Genomic DNA, 21,689 nt, shown 5'->3' on the forward strand with positions numbered 1-21,689 from the left:
ACACACATTTATAACCAGCCAAAGAGTTTCGAAAAATAGGGGCCTCAGCTCCATAAAATTCTAGAAAAAAAAATCGAAAAATAGCCTCGGGCAACAGGGACCTCGGTTCCCTTCCTCGAAAATTCGACAAAATATTTGAAGTTGACAGCTTCGACACATAACTTCAACTCCTTCATCAACACTTCAAGGCCAAAGACTTAGCTTACTTCAAGGCTTCAAACAACGTCCACGATAAGTGCTAGTGCAAATTTTTATTAAGTTATTTCACTTTTAAATCCCTATTATGTGAATATCTATGTCTGAATTTGGAGACTATTGTGATTACTGTTGGCTTGCATGTCCATTATGGCTAGCATGCTTCATGACCCAACACTATTTTACCAGCACTAGTATGCATATCACATGTCTATACTGTCATCAAGCATATGAGTTGTTGTGATACACATGACATACTCTCGCATATATATCTTGGAAAAATGTGATCTGTCATTATTCATTTTATAGTTATGAGTATTTGGAAGGGCAAAATGGACCCGTGCTTATTTAATACATGAGTAGTGGACATATTGTGTTGTGTTGCAAGACTAGTTTAGTCCACATTATAGAGAAGATGTTGCTGAAATTTGGACAAAATATAGACATTTTTCGAGGCAATTTCTTTGAAGGAACAAAAGAAAGTAGTCCAAAAAGCACTCCTATGAAAATTAGCCCAAGAGGCACTTTGAAAAATATATGAGCTCAAAAGACATGTCAATGATTATGAGCCCAATAGGCCTTTTAATGAAAATATTAGCCTAAAACTGAACATATGAGCTGAACTTTGAAGCGGGTCACCTCCAAAATGAAAAACACCATTCCAAAAGGGGCAACACAAACAAAGTGTAGGATCCCGATGAGGACCATTCTTAAAAAGAAAAGAAAAACACAAGCAAAACGAACGGACGATACATCCCTTGAACAACAAAAAAGAGCGGTTGAATTGCCAAAACTTCGCAAAATTATAGGTACAAAAATGTCCGACCTGCACATGAATGTACGACTTAGACTTGGGGGAGTATTTTTGCTAGTCGAATATAAAATGCCCCGTGGAGGCACCAAAATAATACACGTGGAATGCATGGATGAGATGTAAATCAGTAATTCAGTTTGAGGCTCTTAAGGGGGTCAGATGAGGTGCCTCCAAAGGTCAGCTAAGGTGCTTACAGAGCCCAAGTCGAGGCTCTCCAAAGGGTAAGCCAAAGTGCCTTTAAAGACGTCCACCAAAGCTCAAAAAGAAGTCCATTCCTCAAACCGAGGTTCAAGAGGTCCTTAAGTCAAAGCCCTGAGTAAGTGGTCGAGGCCCTAAAGCGAAACACTGTATAAGTGGTCAACAGCCGAGGTTGTTGCACTGAACTCCTAGGTCATTTTACTAAAACTCCAAAGTGGTTCTAACCTTGATCATCAGAAGTGGGTTGACGTCTTCCGACCGAACCCCTTAGCACCGAGGTCCTTGACGTCCAGAAGGTCTGACAAGCGTATCTTAGGAACTGATTGATGTGACCTATGTAATGAGCATAAATATCTTATCTTGTCAATAGGATGACTGCTATGTGTAAGAATATTAAATGCACCACAGGCTAAGAAGTAAACAATGATGGCTATTATTAGATACTTTGGTTGAAAAGATGAAGCCATGTGGCTCCTCATCCAATGAACAACATCTCATGTGTAACACTATAAATACCCCCTTCTCGTATCATTTTAGAAGATGGATCTTTGAATGGAAAGGAGAACATAATATATTGTCTATATTTTTTTCTTCTTTCACAAACATATTTACAGTAGATATAGTACAAAACACGTCCACGTATAACAACACCTATTGGCCATTTTTGAATGTCAACAAAAGTTGTATTGGAACGGGAGTATTTGGGGGTGCAATTAACTCATTAGAAAGCAAGCTTGGGCTTTCTTCTACCTAGGACGACGTACCATGTCAACACAAGTGCATTTTGAATTTATGAACCTCTATATAATATAAATATATATAGATATTATATTATATGCACAATTTGAAAATTAAGAATAAGGATGCGTAGATCCTTGCATCGCGCCGATAGTCAGAAATTTATGTGTTAAAATGCGTATAATAATATATAAATTTTATGTATGCGAAAGGTTTACAATTAAGATTATTTTAATGTTTGAAACGTTGGCACTTGATCTATGCCCTTCAAGATGCAATGTAGTGACAGTAATCGTCACTGTAACACACTGCAAATTCCGATTGTGTTGCCAATGTGTGATGGCAAAAATTGCGCTTGCCACCTGATGATGTTTCGTTATTCGGCCAAAAATATTGAAGACGGCTATGATGGCTCGAGATCAGCAATAGAGTTAGTATGGGAATCGTGTCATGTGCATGTTGTGCACTTTATGGTCCAACATGCACGACAACATACTATCTATAATTGTGACTCGTCCAATTACAAAAAGTATGGTTTCTTGTCGAGGAAATTAGTTGTCAATGTGTCATATTCAGCTACGAAAGGAGAAACAGCTTTAAATTGATAAATCTTGTACAATGGAATAAGCCTAGAAATTCGTCGTGCATCAAGGAAGTCTGAATGCAATCGTTGATTAATTGATTTGTGAAAAAAAAATTAGCAGAAAATTGACTTGCAACTTCTAATACTTTTGAATGATGATATTCGTTTATGCTAGAAATGATTACTAGGCCATGTGACAATAAAATTACTCTCTAGAAACGTGATAGTGACCTTATGATGACATTCAAATTTTAACTCATTTTTAAATATTTCTTTTCCATTCCAAGATGGTGAATACAGATGAGAAAAAGATTATATTAGAAATGAAATCAATTCAACGATAGAGGCTCTCGAGTCAAAGAAAAACTAGCAACAAAATGGAAATTTATCATATTTTGTTATTTCAATCGATCGATGAGGGAACCAAGAAGTGGTTGAACTCGTGCTTCATAATATTTGTTGTGTATAGGAGAATCATAGCTCTCATAATAACAACGTGTTAGCACGGAAACAAAAACGTGTTACACATGAAAAATTTATTAACATGCATTTAATTAGATCGAGATCGGGACGACGAATACGCTATACTTAGTAATTTACCCATATATATAGATGCAAGGCGGATATAAACTTTATTTGTACCATAACTGAACAAGCTGTCTACTTCACAATTTTTTGACCAACACTCACAAAAAATTAACTTCTCACATGGATTTCAACATCAATCCTTATTCCAATGGACCATGGCGGTAAATTGACCATTTATGGCAGTACTTTTTATAAACATGTCTTACATATTTTTTATAGATAAAATGAAGTGTAATTGCACTTTCCACTTGTGCCCTCACTGATACGTAAACTTGTGATCATCTCTAGAATAGATGAATAGCATTACTCAAATCTTTTATAGAAAAAACACTGCTGCACTAAATTAGCGGTCATACATGTGGTCCTTCTGTATGGTAATTATTAATTAAGCTCCAATTTCGTTTGGAATAAATTTAATTTTTTTAGCAGATTTTGATAATAGTTAGTGAAATGTGCTGTTGAAACTGAAAATGAATTTTAAGAAAAGAGGACCAAATAGGAAAGTGTATTATTAAATGAATTTTTCAAGAGTTGAGCTAGTGGAGTCATGGATCAAGCTAAGGCATGAAATTCACGAATTGCCTAAATTTTCTCGCAAGCCATCTAGGTTACCCTCATGTAAAATTTGTATAAGAAATTTCTCGGGTTCGTCTCTGAGATCCATTGAAGAAGGTAGGTCGGCCGGGATCAAAAATCACGCTGGTTTTCCTTAACATAGTATCCAAAATGAGTTCAATCAGAGAAAGACTTGGATCTGATAACTTTGCTGTGGGTAGCCTGTGCAAAACTCTTCTGATTGTGGGTCTTCTTTATTTGATTGTAATCTTCCTCTCCAATGAAAATCACAACAGTCCATCAAATCCTAGCTTGTTTTCTCCATTGCTGAAAAGGCCCCCCATTTCCACTACTTCTAGTACCAATCAAACGTCCGAGGTTACTCCAACAAATCTCAACCACCTTGTTTTTGGACTTCTTGGCTCTGAAGAAGCTTGGCATGACAGAATTGCATACATCGAATCATGGTGGCAGCCAAAGGTGACGAAGGGCTATCTATATCTAGACAAACCTCCAACAGGAAAGCTCATCCCGTGGTCGAAGGCGTCACCTCCGTATCGTGTCTCGGACGACCTTACCAAGTTTCTTCAAGAAACCCAAGCTCAAGCCCCGGTCATGATCCGAATGGTTCATGGAATAATGGAAGTCTTTCGAGAGGTGAAGGACGATGAAAGCATCAGATGGATAGTCATGGGAGACGATGATTCAATATTTTTCGTTGAAAATATGGTTGATGTTCTTGCAAAATACGATCATACTAAGTATTATTACTTAGGTGGGCAATCTGAATTTATTATGTCAAATTTTTGGTACTCATTCAACCAGGGATTTGGTGGGGCTGGATTCATGTTGAGTTACCCATTGGCCAAAGCTTTGGCTAAAGATATGGAAGGATGTCTTAGGAGATATGCACATTTCAGTTCTGCTGATACCATTACCTTTGCTTGTATAGCTGACATTGGAGTCAATCTGTCTCCCCAGAAAGGAATCCACCAGGTAATTAATATAGCTACTTATAATTCATTAATGAGTCTATAATCTTAATTTTTGAAGTATATTCCAAATTAATTTTCAACATCTATTCTGTACTTAGCTCCATTTGCATAATATGTTTCTAAAATATTTATTTTTCTCTATAATTAAATATTAACAGTGGAAACTGGATCTTGAAAGTTGACTTCTGACTAAATCAAAATTCAATTATCAATTTAATGAGCCGCCACGTTATACTTTTCGTAATTAAGATGAACTCAATCACGTCTCCTTTTTCTCCTCATTCACGAAATGTAAAATAAAATATTATAAAACTGAAAATGAAAATAGATTGATTCCAGCATGGTGAAAATTATTCCTTGTCCACATAGAAGTACATATCTTAGATTTTTAAGTTATGTTTTCTTCAATATTATCCGACAAAACAGGCCACAGAGAACTTTTTTATTATTATTTTATATTCTCCTACATATACTTCATCAATTCTTGCAAATTTCCATTTATAATGGATCTCCATTTTTCTTAATATAGATGGTGATAATTTTTGAGTTAAATGTTTTATTGGTCTCTCAAGTTATATTTACGTCATGTTTTACTTATTGAAATTTAAAATGCCTCCGAGTCGTCATTGAAATTTAACACAGTGTACTCTATGACTCACTCAATAGTAAAATGCTTTCGAGTGGTAAATGAACTTCATAATGTTTTAGAGTAAAGTTGAATTCCTGTGCAATTCTACCTAGATTAAAAAATAAGATAAATTCAACTAGATGTGAGACTCTCTATCTAAAATGAAAATATTGATATTGATGAAGAAGATATAATTTCTCTATGTTCAAGGGGAAGAAGAATGTTAGTTTCAAATTGATATAAATCCTAATTTAAATCATAATCTTCCTTTACATCGAGGAAATAAAATAGAGATATTATTTTTTATTTCAATTGAAATTGTAGACTTATGAAGAAAATAAAAAATTATATCTCAAATAGTCTAAGAAATTTTCGATTTAGAATAAATAATATTAATCAACACTAACAAAATATAATTTTTAGAGTCATCACAAAGTAATTCAAGAGAAAAGAAGGGTGTTGTTTTCATGTTTGGTATTTTATACTTCAAAAATTTCAATTTTTGAACAGTCGAATTCAACAAGTAAAGTTCATTGACCATTTAAAAGTATTTTAAAGTTCAATAAGTAAAACGTGACGAAAGTATAAGTTCAATGAGTAAAGCATGAATGAGTTAGAAATTCCATAACTAATGAAACGTGGGAAATGAGTGGTGAAATGTAACATATTAAAATTCATTTGCCCCCCTAGTAAATCGTAATAGGAGTGTAAGTTACTAATGAAAAATTTAACTCATAATTAATAGATCATGTTCTTTACCCTAGACGTGTTGAGTGTGTTGGGAATCTACTTATACATGCACAGCGGAAAATTAAATTATTTCGATTCCCATCCAATAGATCTCATTGTGTTTGGTTAGGAATTGTGATAAGATTGTACCTTTTCCATATCTGCAATCCTATTGCTTTTCTTTTCGTTCCACAACTTTGATTCGCCACCACAGCTGTCCAATTGTCCAGCCTCCAACGGTGATCCACACAGAGAATATGATTGCAGTCTCTAGGGTTTTCTCTTGTGCCAGCAAGAATAATGAAAACCTTAATGGACCTCAAACCCTAGTTATGTATTTATATAAACCCAAACAGGCTCGGCCCGGTCCGGTCCAATAATTAATTAATCCAATTAATTAAACCCGGTCCGTGAATTAATTAATCCAATTAATTAATTCGAAAATATAAATAACAAATCCAATTAATTAATTTATCCAACGATTGTTAAATTAACCAATTTTGCATAATCAAGGTAGTCAATAAAATTGGATTACAGACCTTACATCGTGTTTCCAACTTGAAACACATACCATACCTGTTTCATGTACTCATTGGGGCTAAGGTCAAAAACACCCAAGTAAAAGCAAATATTTAACAGTAAACAATTAAGAGCAAATACACGTGCGATGACAATATACTATAGGATAACATACAGATCTTTTCAAAAAACACGTTCACATAGAACAATAGATTAATATCAAATCAATCAAAACACGGTCAACCACATATGCGACACATGCATAAATGACCCTAAGAAAAGATCTCACCACACTTATCCTATCCCATTCCGTGTTGCTCACATATCGAGAACACACATCTTCTCTCATCGCCCACTAAGCTCACTAGACAGATCACTCAACTTATATCTAACTGGCAAGTCACAATAGATCCTAAGTCAACGGGATAATCCTCTATCTCTACATCACTTCTCCCAACCTACGTGGATAATGGGTCTCTACCCAATAGAAGTGATAGAAGTGCCTCTCTCACACTCCACCTGATCAGGATCTCTTTCTAGATAAAGAATTTTAGACATTTGATCACATCTCCACTCGTGATCCAAATGTCACACTCCACATCCCCTGGTACAAATCACCATTTACCCCTAGGCATCTATACTATACCTTACCAAAAGATATTCAACTCACTGCTAATGCATCACAAACTCACTACGGCAAAACAACACCTTTCGGTGACCACAAAAGTTACTCCAATCATCAAAGCTCTCAAAAATCCACAAAGAAAATGGTGAAGGTGGCACTCTCAAAGAGAATCGAAGATAGAGTCGGTTACTTCACTACACTCACAAAAGAGACTCACAAAAATAAAGAAGGTAACCCTAACATGGCTGCCTCACATAATCTTACAAACCACCCAGGCTCACAAAGATGAAGGAGAGAAACGATTGCCCAACTTTCTTCTCACTACCACACTCTCACACCACTCACAGAACAAATAGAGTACGCCACAAAACTTAACCCACTATGCATGTAAACATATTACACAAAGTAATAAGTTACTCTAATTCATGCAATTATACACATCAAACATATTGAAAATGTAAAATTAACATTGCAATAGAATTAAGTGACCACATACATGTAGAAAGGATTACACACGTCACAAAGATGAAGGAGAGAAACGATTGCCCAACTTTCTTCTCACTACCACACTCTCACACCACTCACAGAACAAATAGAGTACGCCACAAAACTTAACCCACTATGCATGTAAACATATTACACAAAGTAATAAGTTACTCTAATTCATGCAATTATACACATCAAACATATTGAAAATGTAAAATTAACATTGCAATAGAATTAAGTGACCACATACATGTAGAAAGGATTACACACGGATGCAATGTAAGAACCAGGTTTATTCTCTCAATAAACCTCACTAGGATCACTACTCGACCCTAAAGTCACATACGCCTTGTCTCTATCCTCATCTTACCTTTTATTATCATTCTAGGACAATCTCTTTCAACTATACCCAAATTTTACCACAATTAAAATATATTTTATTTTTCGCATTTGTCTTAGACCTACATTTGCCACCAATGCCAAATAATGGCCACAAGTAAAGTATGAACATAATTCACATAGAATAGTCCAGTAAACTTTCCTAAGGCCACATGCAATTTTAATGATGTAGAAAAATTAACAACAAATTTACAAAGAATTTAAGGCAAATAATTCCTAGGTCTAGCAACAGGCAATGGTTACCCCTTCATGATAACCCCAAGGACAGTCAAACGCGCCAAATTACATGTTTAATACACGCGCACCCTCCAATGATTCTTGTGAGGCTCCTCATGTTTTCTTCTTTGAATCCATAAACAAGACCTCGAAGAATGAAATTGTTACAAGATATTCTCGTGCATCACCACGAGGATTGTCGAGTTGTTCATCAAGTGAAAATCGTACTGCAGATAATATTTTTAGAATTCAAGTCATCTCACCAGCAACAAAACGATATGAGGTAATAGAACCATTGTCCACAGTTTATTTCATGGTAATTTTTTTTCTAAACATTATGATTTAATCAAGGTTATGAATAATATTTTTATGAATTAATAAAAGTTAATATTTTACTAAATTTTGCATTATCTTCCTTCTCTCTCTCAGATGGATAGATGTGAATGTTGTGACATTGTCGGAATAGTTGGGAACAAAGTTGAGATCAAATTTAGAGACTGCAAGACTGATGAAATCATCGCTTGATTGAGTTGGGCCGCCAAATTTCTTTATTCTTTTACTAAACATATTCATTTGTTAGCAATTGTGAGAATTGATTTTTTGATCGTTAGGGAAAAAGTAGACGCTACCTGTAAGATAAGAAGTCAAATTTTACGATTGAAATAATAAAATAATGGTCAAAAAATCAATTTTTTGATATGAAACACTCCCAAACACCCCCTGCAAGGTTGTCAAGTTGTACCATAATTTAACTTGTAACAAATATTTAAAACCAATAATTTGCAAATATTTATAAATTGATTATTGTTTTCTTAGTGCATTTTGCAGTGAAAAGAAAAGATTATTATTTAAACACCATGTTGTATATTATTAATCTCGAATTTCCTCTCTATTTTATGTTATCTCCTTCGTGCAGATAACACTTTGTAAAACTAAACGAAGAAGAGATAAATATAAATGAAGAAATAGCTTTAGAATCTTTATGAGAAAAAATATCTCTGCAAGTGTGATCAAGTTCGACTCTGGATCAAAGCTATCTAAACAATAGTTTAGAGCCTCAAAATTTGAGGAACCTAATACAAAAAGAAAAAAAAATACATATTCTGTCTGAAAAAGTGAGTTCCCCTTTTAGCTGCCCATTGGATTTCCTCCTTTGATAAGTCACAAACAAGTAGTTGAAGAGCATGTTTGGAGAGTGAATTATCCAAATGGTCATTTAACTTTGTAAACAGTTTTCACAGGGTTACTGAACTTTAAAAATCACCCAACCCTTAGAAAACTTTTTGTAAAGTTCAGTGATAAATTATGTAATTTTTAAAGTTCAGTGACCCCATGAAAACCTTTTAGAAAGTTCAGTGACCATTTGAGTAATTCACTCCATGTTTGGACACCATCGACGTTAAGATTTTCAATTGGCTTGGCTTTGAACAGACCTCTTAACTATATCAGTCGATGATGAAGATGAGCATAATGTTGAGATTGAAAAGCCTCTTAATCTCCTTCACCTAAATAATAATATCGATGATGCTACCTCTAGAATTACTGGAACACTAATTCCCCACCATGGTGTCCCCACTAGCCTCCCCATTTCTTATTGCCAATTTATCAGAGTAGATAGGCCGTAGGAGAAAATAGTAATGATTGTTGAACATGATTAAAAACAGGGAAGTGTGGACAGATTGAGTTGGTAGCATTTTGTTGGAATTTTTATTTTTTTTATTAAATTTTCAAATTGTTCATTCATGCTTTGACACATATCCTCCCTATTTTTAACCCTGTTTTTTTTTTCTTTTTTTCTTTTTTTAATCCCTTTTTGTAGCATTTCTCTTTAAACGTCAGTTTGAAGAAAGAGAACGGATAACGATAAAATCTACAGTAGTTCTGCCATCCAAGGTGGAGTGGGCCGATTTCCGTTTTCAGCCCACTCCACCCTCTGGTGCTTCATAGTAGGCTGTATAAAAAAGTGAGACGGACAAAGTTTTCGCGATTAAATATTAATAATATTATGAAATTTAAAAATTGTTACACTTGTAAAGAAATTATATGTAAAAACTTCACAATAATTAATTGCTTAGAAGTTCAAAATTTTCAAGGTTGAACTTGGATATGATAATAAAAATCGAAAGCTAAGATAAGTATAAATTCTTGATTTTTTAAAAAGCCTATGTTTGGCTACCATTATTTTAGGAAAACAAAGTTTTGAATGATGATATGATTTTTAGGAAATTGTGTAGTTAAAAAATAGAAAAATATTTTGGTTTACGTACAGAGTATTTGATTGTGTGAATGTGTGGTTGAAAATAACTACGTAGAAAAAAATGTTTGAAATAATGGTTGCCAAACAGGAGCTTAGTGGCAGTGCAAAAATCATAGATTTAAATTGTGCTCACATGATATATTTCTAACCCATGCTTGGACTCCATTTTTTTAAAAATGCAATTTTTCAAATTTATTTTCAACAACACATTCACCCATAAAATAATGTTTTACATAAACTCAATTTTCTTCCTTATTTTAAGCACACATCTTCAATATTTTAAAAGTGTGGATTGAAGAGAAACTTTTGAATACCAATTATACCATTACACATTTACCTATATGTCCAATATACCCTCATTTGGTTTACAAAAAGAAAATTAAAAAAAAAAAAACGAGAGGTTGCATTAATATGCTATATTTATTATTTACCCTTAATTAAAATTTGTTCCAAATGATTCAACTTATTTCCTCTAAATAAGATAATCAATAATTATTATTGCTTTTGAAAATTAAGTCAATTAATTTCCGTTAAACACAATTATTATTACACAATTAATAAAAATATTATTTCATACAATTGAAAGAAATAATAATACTACATATATAATTAACTAAAAAATACCAAATGATTCAATTTATTTCCTCTAAATAAGATAATTAATAATTATTATTGCTTTCGAAAATTAAGTCAATTAATTTCCACTAAACACAATTATTAATAATTATTTAATAAAATTATTATCACATACAATTAAAAGAAATTATATAAATATATTTTTTTTCAAAAAACAATAGTATGTAATAATATTTTTTAATCATTATTGAACATGTGTTCTTGTCTTGATTTACCTTCATTGTAATAAGAAAAAACTTAAAATACTTGCAATGAAACCACAAGGGGAAATCGAGGTCAACAATTTTTAAAGAAATCAAATAATCAAAAAAATAAAATCACATTCATTACCCTTAAAGAAATTGATAGTGGTATTTTTTTTTGTTCATCAAAATTGAATAGTAAGTAACTAATTATTTGAATAATAACCGTTGGAATTCTAAATCCTCAACATAAATATGATTAGGACCATTATTGTTTACATTATTTACATTCATTTGTAAAAATTCTAACATTTATGAACATGATATAAAATAGAAATGCTTCAACTGTTAACATTATATATTTAGTATTAAAACGATAATGTCAATAATTGAAACTTTGGTATGGAAAACTTTTAATTTCCATTTCCGACCTTCTATATTTTATTTTTGACAATCACGCTTTTAACTTTAAATGTATAATAATCGCTACTAATTATCAATTATATTATAAGTCCAAAATTTAATATAACTCTACTCCATTTTATCTTCTTTAAAATTTAAATTTCATTACTTTACATTAGAGTACTTTATATAAATCAATTTAAGTTTAATTACTTAGAATTGAAGCTAAATATATATAATACATATTCATAAAAAATTATCACAATATATAAAGGGCTACATTAATATAATAGTAGATTAATTGTGTTTGTATTTCAATAATTTATATATGTATGGATATTTTTATATGATTTACATATTTGTGTTTATGTGAACTACAGATAAAAGTATGGAGAGTCGTGAGACATTGATAAAAAAAATATTGTATTCGAAGAAGTGTTATTGTAATTAAAAGATTATATTTCATTTTATTCCGTATTTTGGCATTATATACACATTTCAGTAAAAAGTTTTATTCATATATGATATATAAATTATATTTAATAATTATACTTTTTTCTTTAATAATATCAATTATCTCAACAACTTTCAAAAAATTGTACGTATATAATTCACCCGATACATAAGACGTGCAAAGCATGTACTTACTGCTAGTTTCCAAAAAGTCACTATTTTAAAACATATTTTCTCCAAAAATCTCATTTTAAAGAGATGTGAATTGAATTAATTGTGAAAAATTTAATTTTTAGAGTTCATGATACAATTGAAAACGATGTAAAAATGTCAACTCTTGACTGAGGCATTGAATAATTGAAGAGAAAATTATGGCAGTCGGCCCTTAATTTTTTATTCTTTTGCATTTTTATCTCAATTTTATGTATTCACATTGTTATCTTTATTGTAATACTATGAGAAAATTATTAATATCTATTTAGTCTTATTAAATACTTAAATAATGTCTACTCTATAAGGGTATATTTTATTTAGATTGTAACTTCTATGTTGAACTCTATAAATATGATTCCATCGTCATAATAAAATGATACACTTAAGTTTTGACTTTTTCTATTTCTACAGTTATATTTATCTCTTCTTCCTTTAGTTTTACAACACGTTATCTGCATGAAGGAGATAACCCAAAATAGAGAGGAAATTTGAGATTAACAATGGACAAATTCACAGAATTTGGACAGCCACATAGTTGCGATCAAAACGTTGACATTTTAGCGTTTCGTGATCCGACCATGGTAAAATTTGGACAAAATGTTCAAAACACATTGTCCGTCAGATTCTACGAATAAGAACAAGTCAAGCGGTTCATTTATGAGAAATAGCTATGTAAATAGGTATTGCAAAAAATTTTAAATTTACGTATTTGAATAATATGAGTTTTGTCGACTATTTAAGGTTCTCTAAAAATTTTAAATACAAGGAGATCTATTCTTAAAAGTTTCTTATCTATTGTATATCATATTTGTGAAATTTTAGATTGGTTAAATATTTTGATTTATGCTTATGAAAAAACATATGTTTATATTATGATACAATATGATATTATTGCTTTTGAAGAGTACAACTTTATAATTTTTAATATTCTCGAATAATATATAATATTGTTAATTTTCTTGAATAAAACACAAATATTCAATTATGTTTATGCTTCTGAAGAACTTAAATAAAAAATTATATTTATTTTAAACGAATATGATATTGATATTCTTGAAAAAACAAAGTCCACATTATTTAATTACTTCGGGAAAATATTATGTTTTAATTGCAGGTGGATGACATATGGAAGAATATAGGATATGGAGAAGAAGATGGGAGTGGGAGAGAGGGATATGGTTAGGATAGGATAGAGAAGAAGAAGAAGATGGGGGGTTTTTTTTTTTTAATTATTTATATGGGATAATATAAAATTACCACTACACCCTTTTAAAAGTTGTCAAAATTTGATCAAGCGTTGATTTTTAGTCAACTGATGGTCAAATGAATGGATTCTGTTAATATATTCTCAAGATGCAATCGAGACGAAAGATTTGAGACTCCATTTGCAAAAATAAAATATTTGGATATAGTCTGCAATAATTTAAAAAGGTTTAGAATCCCAACTGTAATTTTCCCCTACCATAATGACTTTCGTTTATACTCGAATATCTATAGAGAAATGTTGTGTCTAAAATTTCAGGGTGTATTAAAAACGCAAGAATGGTTACCAATTTCGTTGATGAAATTTAGGCTTGATTATATAACAATGCTATAGGATAATCCATGCACTAAAAGATGAGCATTAGACCGTATCCTAGAAGGAGTTTCAGACCAGGGGTGGAACTAGGATTATTATTGAGTGCGGACAAAATTTGCTTGACGTGTTCGTATCCTTTACATGCTCAAACAATCATTTCTAGATTATTGTCTTTATGACAAACATAGCTGTGCTTGCTTTTATCTACTTTTACATAGCCGTGATTTTGTCTAGAGGTATCGTGTCACTTATGTCAACTGCTTCTTGTAGGTCTTGTCCTTGAAGATAAAATTCTATGTAAAATTGTCATGTGGTATAATTTTTGGTTATTGAGCTTTTTCATTACGTTTATGACTTTTAGGTTTTCTATCGAGATTTAATTTACCTCTTTGTAATCAAACAAACTTTATAGAAGTATGATTGCTACCTATAATATCAAATTGTTAAATCTAAATATTAAAGAAACAATTTAATTAATGAAAATTTATGTAATATTTTGTTACAAAAATACACTCTCTCAACACACACAAATACAGCCCCCCTATATCTACAACACTCATCTACTTTGTGTGCATATATATATATATATATATATAACCAGCACCTTCAAGATTCTTCAATGTTGATGATTTATTCACTTCTATGAGTTTTTGCCTTCCAATTTGCAGGCACCCAGTGTCGGCATATGCACCCTTCATAGCTCCGTCCCTGTTTCGAACATAAACCTTTCAATACTCAAGTCTGAGTTGGATCAAGATAATTGATATGAATAGCTATTGGAATGTTTTTGTTACATTTGCCCTATGATCTTTCTGCCTCATAAGTAGAGATGGCAATTTGAACCGTTAAAATCGAAAATCGCAGTTAACCAAACCTAATGGGGGCGAAAAAATCTAACCGATGGTGCAATGAGGCGGATATGGTATTTGATTTTAATGAACCGGTTCGTGGTGGTGCGGGTATGGTATTTATGCATTCGAACCGAAATCGAACCGATTACCCGCTTAAAAAAAATTATTCTTTTATTAAGGATGACAAGGTTTAGTGAGGAAGAAATTAACGAAGAGATACATTTTTTTATTTAAATCTTAGTTAAAATCATTTTGGATTAGGTAGTATCGTTGTATTCTCTACTTACATTTCTTATTTACTATGTAGGAATCAATTTTGAGTGCTGACCTATATTAGAAAGAGTTGTGGAGAATAATGAAAATTGAATATGAGTTAAGGTTGAAACTTTTGAATTATTGAGCATGAATCAAGTAATTACAATGCACGAGAATCAAGAATGAAGTAAAAGTTTAGTATTGTTATATTTATAATATTGTTTGTTAAATTTGTATTTTCCAATTGAAATTTGGGATAATGTTTGCATTTTCTTTTGGAATATTGTGTTTTTGTTTTCATTGACTCTCTTTTCATAAATTGGTTTATATCAATTTGACGGATGGACCTATAAAAAATAACTTATTTTTGTGGTTATTAACCGAATCGGATCGAGATACGAACTGAACTGAATCGATTTACGATGTTATGGTGCGGTTATGGTATGACAAAAAATTTGACGGTTCGGTGATGGCTTTGGTCGAACCGTACCGAAACCGAACCGTTGCCATTCCTACTTATAAGGTGATCCTGGGTTGATATTTTCGTTATTAAACATTATTTCCTCAATAGTTGATTCGGCTATTATAATTACTATATTACTTGTCAATCTCGATCCCAATTGCGGGCCATATAATCGAAGCTTCCTTTCATAGTCCAAGAGTTAGTTGATCGTTGCAGATCAATTGTCCAAATAAGTTCCTTAATTGGAGTAACAGTTCGGCAAGGATTTCTCACACATTGAATTAGCAATGCTTTCCGCGTGAGGCTTGACTAGCTATTGTGCCTATTTTTGAAATGGGCTTTTCATGGGCTTGTATGAAGCCCAGCCAACGCAAACATATTCTGATGAGAGCATGTTATCTTGTGCACACCTCTTAGGTCAGTTCAAAATTGTCCCGATTTTTATCTCGTACACATTTTAAGAGGGTAGGGCAATGTTCTCTCGAGTTACCAAATTATGTTTCTTTCATCTTCCGATCGTTATGGGGTCTCTTAAAGGGTGTGGTATGGAAATTGGTTATTGTACAAAGATGCAATAACGATTAAGTGTGACCGTACGAGTTGTAGCCCCCTTAATGAACAAGATAGAGAGACTTGAGAACCCCATAATAGATTAGGAACCCATTTTGATCCTAAAACTTTAGTTTGTGTCCCAATTCTCTCACTAAATTCAAAATTCCATCTCATCAAATTGTGCTTCATCCAACAAATTTGAGGTTGGAAAAGACGAGATATGATATTTTAGATGACCCTATAGTTCAATGGGCACAATTCACCTTACCAAATAAGTTGTTACATTAATAATAAGTATCGAATTTGGATGGAAGGATGGAGGAGAACCTAATTTAAAGTCATCAATTATTTTGAGTTTAGGGATGTACTTAGGACACGGTCTAAAGTTGAGGGACCACCGGTATATATATGAGAGAAACCCACATTACATATCATCAAATCGTCACCTCTTAGAATTAGGAGATAGGATTTGATTCAATGTAACATACAAACAAATAATGCTTTTCGTAGTGAGAACTAGTGGTGGTTTTCTTATGTGATAATTTATTATTTGATACATTAATGTAATAATTTTTTATTATCTCATATATATAGTAACAAACTGTTACATGTAAGTTACGTTGAGCTACTATAAGTAGTTATTTTATACAGACATCTCGTACAAGCCACATGCAATTCATTTTTCCAAATAAAGCCATTTTTTAATAAAGCAAGAAATGTAGATGATTGATTTGGAATAACTTTGAATTTAGAGATGGAATTGGAAAACAAGGAAAAGTTCAAGGACCAAATTGATTTTTATTCCCCCACCAATGGTCAAATCCACAACAGATAGATATAGAGAGAGAGCCCCACAGATACGCGATATATATGTTTGTGTATATCGGTAGAGGGCTTTTACACTCCCCAATGCTGCAGGTTGAACTGCCACCAAAAGTTGTGGGTTCGTCACCAAAGCAAAATTGCCTTTTACCATTCAACTGCCTTTCTTACCAACCCACCACCGTTTCGTCCGCCCTTGACTGCCACCTCCAAGCCCTGAAAACGAAATCATGAGCCTGTAAAGTTGCCCAAAGATATGCATGAAATGAAATGAAAGCTAGAAGATAAGGTAATGCCTACAAACACTCTCTTTCTATGGATACACTCCTGTATTCCCCTTGTATTTCGTATGATATGATTATCCAACTATACACATTTTCATCATTACCTTTTACAAGAAGATTGAATCTTGGCAACTGCTTCACAATAATCTCACCGTCCTGTAATCTCTCTATGCATATCTAAGATTTTGACTCATAACTAGTACGTAAAACCCTTTTCTCTCAATATATTCAGAGGGGAAGATCCTAGAACCATGGATATACACGAGGCAACAAAAATAGTGATGTCAAGAATCAAAAGTTTCGATCCAGAAAATTCTTCAAAAATCATGGGTTATATACTCTTACAGGAACAAGGGGAGGAGGAGTTGATAAGATTAGCCTTTGGCCCTGAATCCCATTTGATATCCTACATGAACCAAGCAAAGTACTTTTTAGGACTCTCTTCGTCTAAACCTTCAACTCCTTTGTCAAATCTCACAAAGCCAAACAACCCATTTTGTCAACATTCACCAAAAATCTTAATTTCAAATAGTGATCTCCACTTAAACAACAACACTTCTTTTCCCAGTGCCGAATTTTTGATTAGTCCCAAGCCTGGTTCTTATGGCTCTATTACTAATTTTAATAGCAACAATGGTTTAGGTTCATCAAGATCCCCACTTTCTTCACGTTTCCGTGGAAATGATTTTGGTGATGAATTTATTAGTGGTGGTGGTGTTGGAGGGCTAAATCAAGTAGTTCAAGATCAGTTGTCATTTTTTGACGACCCTACTATGGATCCGCTAATGAGTGCAAGTGGCGGAAGTTGTTCAGTGAATAATGATACCTTTCTTGACCATGTAGAGGATGAAAATGATTGTATAGGTTTCAGGTGGAGGCCTTGCTTGTTCTATGCCAGAGGGTTTTGCAAGAATGGTAGCAGTTGCAAGTTCTTGCATGGTAGAGGAATTGATGTGGGGTCTCCAAGCAAAATTCATTCAGAATTTGATAAATTGTTGAAAATAAGGGCCATTCAACAGCAGAAGTTGGCATTAATGGCTTTAGGAGGTCACGATCCTTTTGCTTACAACAAGTGCATGAACTTTTTGAATGAGAATCAGAGGTACTTTTAAAAAAATCAACTATATTTTTACTTTATATATATGAAATTTTTGCTTTGTGTTGCTTTATTATTTATGCATACCATGATAATTGAGTTATATACTATTTTTTTTTGTCTTGTTAAATAGTTGTTTTTGACTTCGGCATTGGTAATTTTAGTTTAATGGTGTTTTATTTATTCCTAAAGCATTTTTCAACTAATTTCTATATGGATTTCATTATTTTCTGATCACCACAGAAACAGGAATTTTCAAACAGGTGGGACATTTAGTTTTAGATAGTTGAGAATGGTATATCAATTAGCCAATACTTTGGTTGTTGACCTGTTACAGCGTCTTTATGTGGGACTTTGTGTTTCAACTAGTTCTCTGTGATGTCTTATTGGCAACATGCTGCATTATAGATCAGCCATTGCTGCATTGACAATGGGTGAAGAATTCCACAAATTTGGATGTGGCCGACCTGACAAGAATGATTATTCAGCAATGGGATTGATCAGAAGTGCGAATTCAAGCTCACGGCAAATTTATTTGACATTTCCGTCTGATAGCACATTTAAGGAAGAAGATGTTTCTAATTACTTCAGGTTAGTGATTTGTGGCTGCTGAAAACATACATTCTTGAAATTGCAAGTAAACAGTGTACTCATTATCCTTGTGAAGTTCTGGTTGCAGTATGTATGGACAAGTGCAAGATGTTAGAATTCCATATCAGCAGAAGAGAATGTTTGGATTTGTTACTTTCGCCTTCCCTGAAACTGTCAAGCTCATCTTGGCAAAAGGAAACCCACATTTTGTGGGCGATTCTCGTGTGCTTGTTAAACCCTACAAAGAAAAGGGAAAAGTCGTGGACAGGTACCATTTTCTATCTACATCTTCACTTATTTAAAAACTTGTTTATTATTTCGTTCTATCATTAGTCGAACGATTCCTAGGAAACATCAATGTCAACAACATATAGAGAGAGAAGAGCATATGGCTTGTTTAAGCCTATCGGAGCTTGCTTCAAGAGAGGAATATGATCTCCCTTTGGGTAAGCAAACGAGCTTGGCTATTGATAGACTTCTAATATATGAATCCATTATCTGATTTTCGTTTTATCTTTCAATTAGGGTCTAAATTATTTTGCAATGCACAAGATATGATGCAGAGAAGAAAATTCGAACAGGAGGCTGAATTGCTGCATAGTATCAAACTCGAAGAGCAAGGAATGATGAATTTTCAACTCAGAGACGTCAAAAATCAGCAATATAATCAACAATTAATACCAAGCCTCTCAGTAGCTGCCCTTAATTCCTCACTGCAGTCTCAACCTCAGATAACTAAAAGTCTCGATCTTCCATTTGATGCCATAAATCAAGAAATACCAGAAGGTCAGCTCAGTTGAATTCTTATATTCAATTTATATTTATCTTTAGAGTTACTTGTTCGAAAAAAATATCTATGTTCCAATTAATAACAAGTGGCCCTTTATATTTCTGTGTCACAGAGATTAATGGTATCCAAGAAGCAGTTGGATCTGATGAGAAGCTGCCTATCAAAATGACTGAAGTTTCGGATAACAATAATACTGAAAGTGAAAACAAGGAGATTTCAGATTCTGAAGACTCTGATCGCCCAGAGAGGTATTAAAAATCAAGTTTAGACGAAATATAAGGTTATTAAGTTGAACATCTTTTATTTGAATGTATACAAAGATAAATAGAGAAGAGGGGAAAAAAATGAAAAAAGAGCATCCAGTACGAATCAAATATCTATGCACTTTTTCTAGATGTTGAACCACATCATAGAATAGCTTAGTTCTTAGAGAGGGACACTTGTTTATTTGAATTTAATTTTCGACTACAGAGGTTCTGTTCCATATGACCGTTTACTGAATTTCCCGTTTTCTATCTTTTGTGGAAGCAGCTTTGAGCACACCCTTCCCAACAACTTGTTTACTTCTCCTGCAAAATTTGCTGCTGAACACAAATCCGTCTTCTTCCAGAATTCATCTGAAGCTGATAGCATTCTTGTGTTAACTACAACGCCTAACAATATCCCTAATACTTCCCAGCACTTGGGCCGTCAGCATGGTTTCTAGTAAACCTTAGTTACTTGCAAATGCCAAGGTATTTCACTGCTTTGTCAGTTCTCTTTTACTTCTTAATTTACAATTCTTATTAACTGTCAGTTTTCTTTTGGTCAAGAAACCATTGAAATGTAGCCGTTGGAGCCAAGCATGACTAGAAAGAAGGGTTTATAAAATAGATAGGTACGATAATACTTATATTATGCAACCCTGTATTTATTTTTGAATTAAATTCTTCTCCATTGCTCTTCATGCAGAAAATTTGAGTAGCATATACAAGGAAGGAAGTGGAAAGTCCTCTATAGCTGTATAGCCCAGATCATAATCAACAGAAGAAAATATCTGCGAGGAGGATACTTATTGCATAGATAAATGACAGATGAACTAATTCCTTCGTTCTTGTTTAGTTTTATACCCTTTCTGTTGTGTGCTGCACCAAACTGAATATAACCAAAAAAAAAAAAAAAAAAAAAAGGCTAGTAGCAACTTTTTTATATGACAATAATTTTACTGTCTTTTTTCTTTCTGTCACCTTGTCTTGTCCTATTATCAGTGTGTTTGCATGTATCTTGTAAAAAATTAAGGAATGTTAAAACAAGGCAAAAAGACAGATCTATGATTGGTGAAGAATTGATGGATTCAAGTGGAAGGTATAACTTCTTTTCCTATCCATTTTTAAGTTATAATTACTCCTGACGGGGAACAACCTTTTATCATCCCCTAGATTATCACACCTATAAAACAGAAAAAATTGTAACTCTATAAGAAATATCAGAAAAAAGCAACAACAAACTAAGTCCTGTTTCCGATAATTAATTCAGGGTTGGCTTTGTAAATCCTTCTCTCTTTCTGCTCGGTTGATTGCTATATCTGTTGGAAGACTTAAAAAGAAACTAGTTCTTAGCTATTGAAACATGCCATTTTTTTTCCTGTCTAGGCCTTCTTCTCGATACACAAGGAAAAATGGGAATAACAAAAGGAGAATGAAAGTAAAGGGGGTGTTCTTTTATGCTTTAATGCTTTTCAAGGCTACTTCAGGACACTCTTGTCTCATTTTGTGAGTTCTTTAATATGGACATGGGTGTAGGTCCACAAGCTCACATGGGTGCTGACACCTTTTGTATGGTATGAGGGTGAACCAAAAACACTCCTTTCACTTTCTGGCCCTAGAACTTAGATTTAATGCATATTTTTGGCCTTTTGTTTTTGAGTTCTGCTGCCCTTTCTGGGTGTCTCTCTTTTTAAAATTAGTTTGACTGTGTTCATGTGCTCCTGTTTGCATCTTGACCTAAATCCAATAT

At 33.0% G+C, this 21,689-nt stretch overlaps 2 protein-coding genes and 1 long non-coding RNA gene across 6 annotated transcripts; all 3 read left to right on the forward strand.

Annotated features, from left to right (window-relative positions):
• Positions 1-3,643: 3,643 nt before the first annotated feature.
• On the forward strand, positions 3,644-4,709 carry LOC111373666. The gene is made up of 2 exons (XM_022996231.1): positions 3,644-4,400; positions 4,497-4,709. The coding sequence occupies exons 1-2, from the start codon at positions 3,843-3,845 to the stop codon at positions 4,707-4,709; spliced, it is 771 nt and encodes a 256-aa protein (XP_022851999.1). The 5' UTR covers positions 3,644-3,842.
• Positions 4,710-8,319: 3,610 nt separating this feature from the next.
• Positions 8,320-9,083, forward strand: LOC111373661. The gene is made up of 2 exons (XR_002698989.1): positions 8,320-8,551; positions 8,698-9,083. It is a non-coding gene; the product is annotated as an uncharacterized LOC111373661 (long non-coding RNA).
• Positions 9,084-17,003: 7,920 nt separating this feature from the next.
• On the forward strand, positions 17,004-21,056 carry LOC111373668 (zinc finger CCCH domain-containing protein 55-like). 4 transcript variants are annotated; one of them, XM_022996233.1, is made up of 10 exons: positions 17,004-17,222; positions 17,450-18,319; positions 18,722-18,904; positions 18,993-19,172; positions 19,253-19,350; positions 19,430-19,690; positions 19,807-19,942; positions 20,223-20,428; positions 20,507-20,571; positions 20,646-21,056. In XM_022996233.1, exons 2-8 carry the CDS (start codon positions 17,469-17,471, stop codon positions 20,398-20,400), a joined length of 1,887 nt encoding a protein of 628 aa, XP_022852001.1. In that variant the 5' UTR covers positions 17,004-17,222; positions 17,450-17,468; the 3' UTR covers positions 20,401-20,428; positions 20,507-20,571; positions 20,646-21,056. The 4 variants fall into 4 exon arrangements, with proteins under 4 accessions (XP_022852001.1, XP_022852004.1, XP_022852002.1 ...); XM_022996236.1 differs by having other exon boundaries at positions 17,860-18,319; XM_022996234.1 differs by having other exon boundaries at positions 17,004-18,319; positions 20,226-20,428.
• Positions 21,057-21,689: the final 633 nt, after the last annotated feature.

The sequence above is a fragment of the Olea europaea genome, unplaced genomic scaffold (genome assembly GCF_002742605.1).
Source record: "Olea europaea var. sylvestris unplaced genomic scaffold, O_europaea_v1 scaffold115, whole genome shotgun sequence".
Taxonomy (NCBI): Eukaryota; Viridiplantae; Streptophyta; class Magnoliopsida; order Lamiales; family Oleaceae; genus Olea; species Olea europaea.

What these genes read in the sequence shown, in the direction of transcription:
- LOC111373666 (XM_022996231.1), top strand. Translation starts at nt 3,843, where the DNA reads ATGAGTTCAATCAGAGAAAGACTTGGATCTGATAACTTTGCTGTGGGT. An exon ending in TATTTTTCGTTGAAAATATG is followed by an intron (nt 4,401 to 4,496) that starts GTTGATGTTCTT and finishes TCATTCAACCAG; the next exon opens with GGATTTGGTGGGGCTGGATT.
- LOC111373668 (XM_022996233.1), top strand. Translation starts at nt 17,469, where the DNA reads ATGGATATACACGAGGCAACAAAAATAGTGATGTCAAGAATCAAAAGT. An exon ending in TTTTTGAATGAGAATCAGAG is followed by an intron (nt 18,320 to 18,721) that starts GTACTTTTAAAA and finishes GCTGCATTATAG; the next exon opens with ATCAGCCATTGCTGCATTGA. An exon ending in AAATCAAGAAATACCAGAAG is followed by an intron (nt 19,691 to 19,806) that starts GTCAGCTCAGTT and finishes TCTGTGTCACAG; the next exon opens with AGATTAATGGTATCCAAGAA.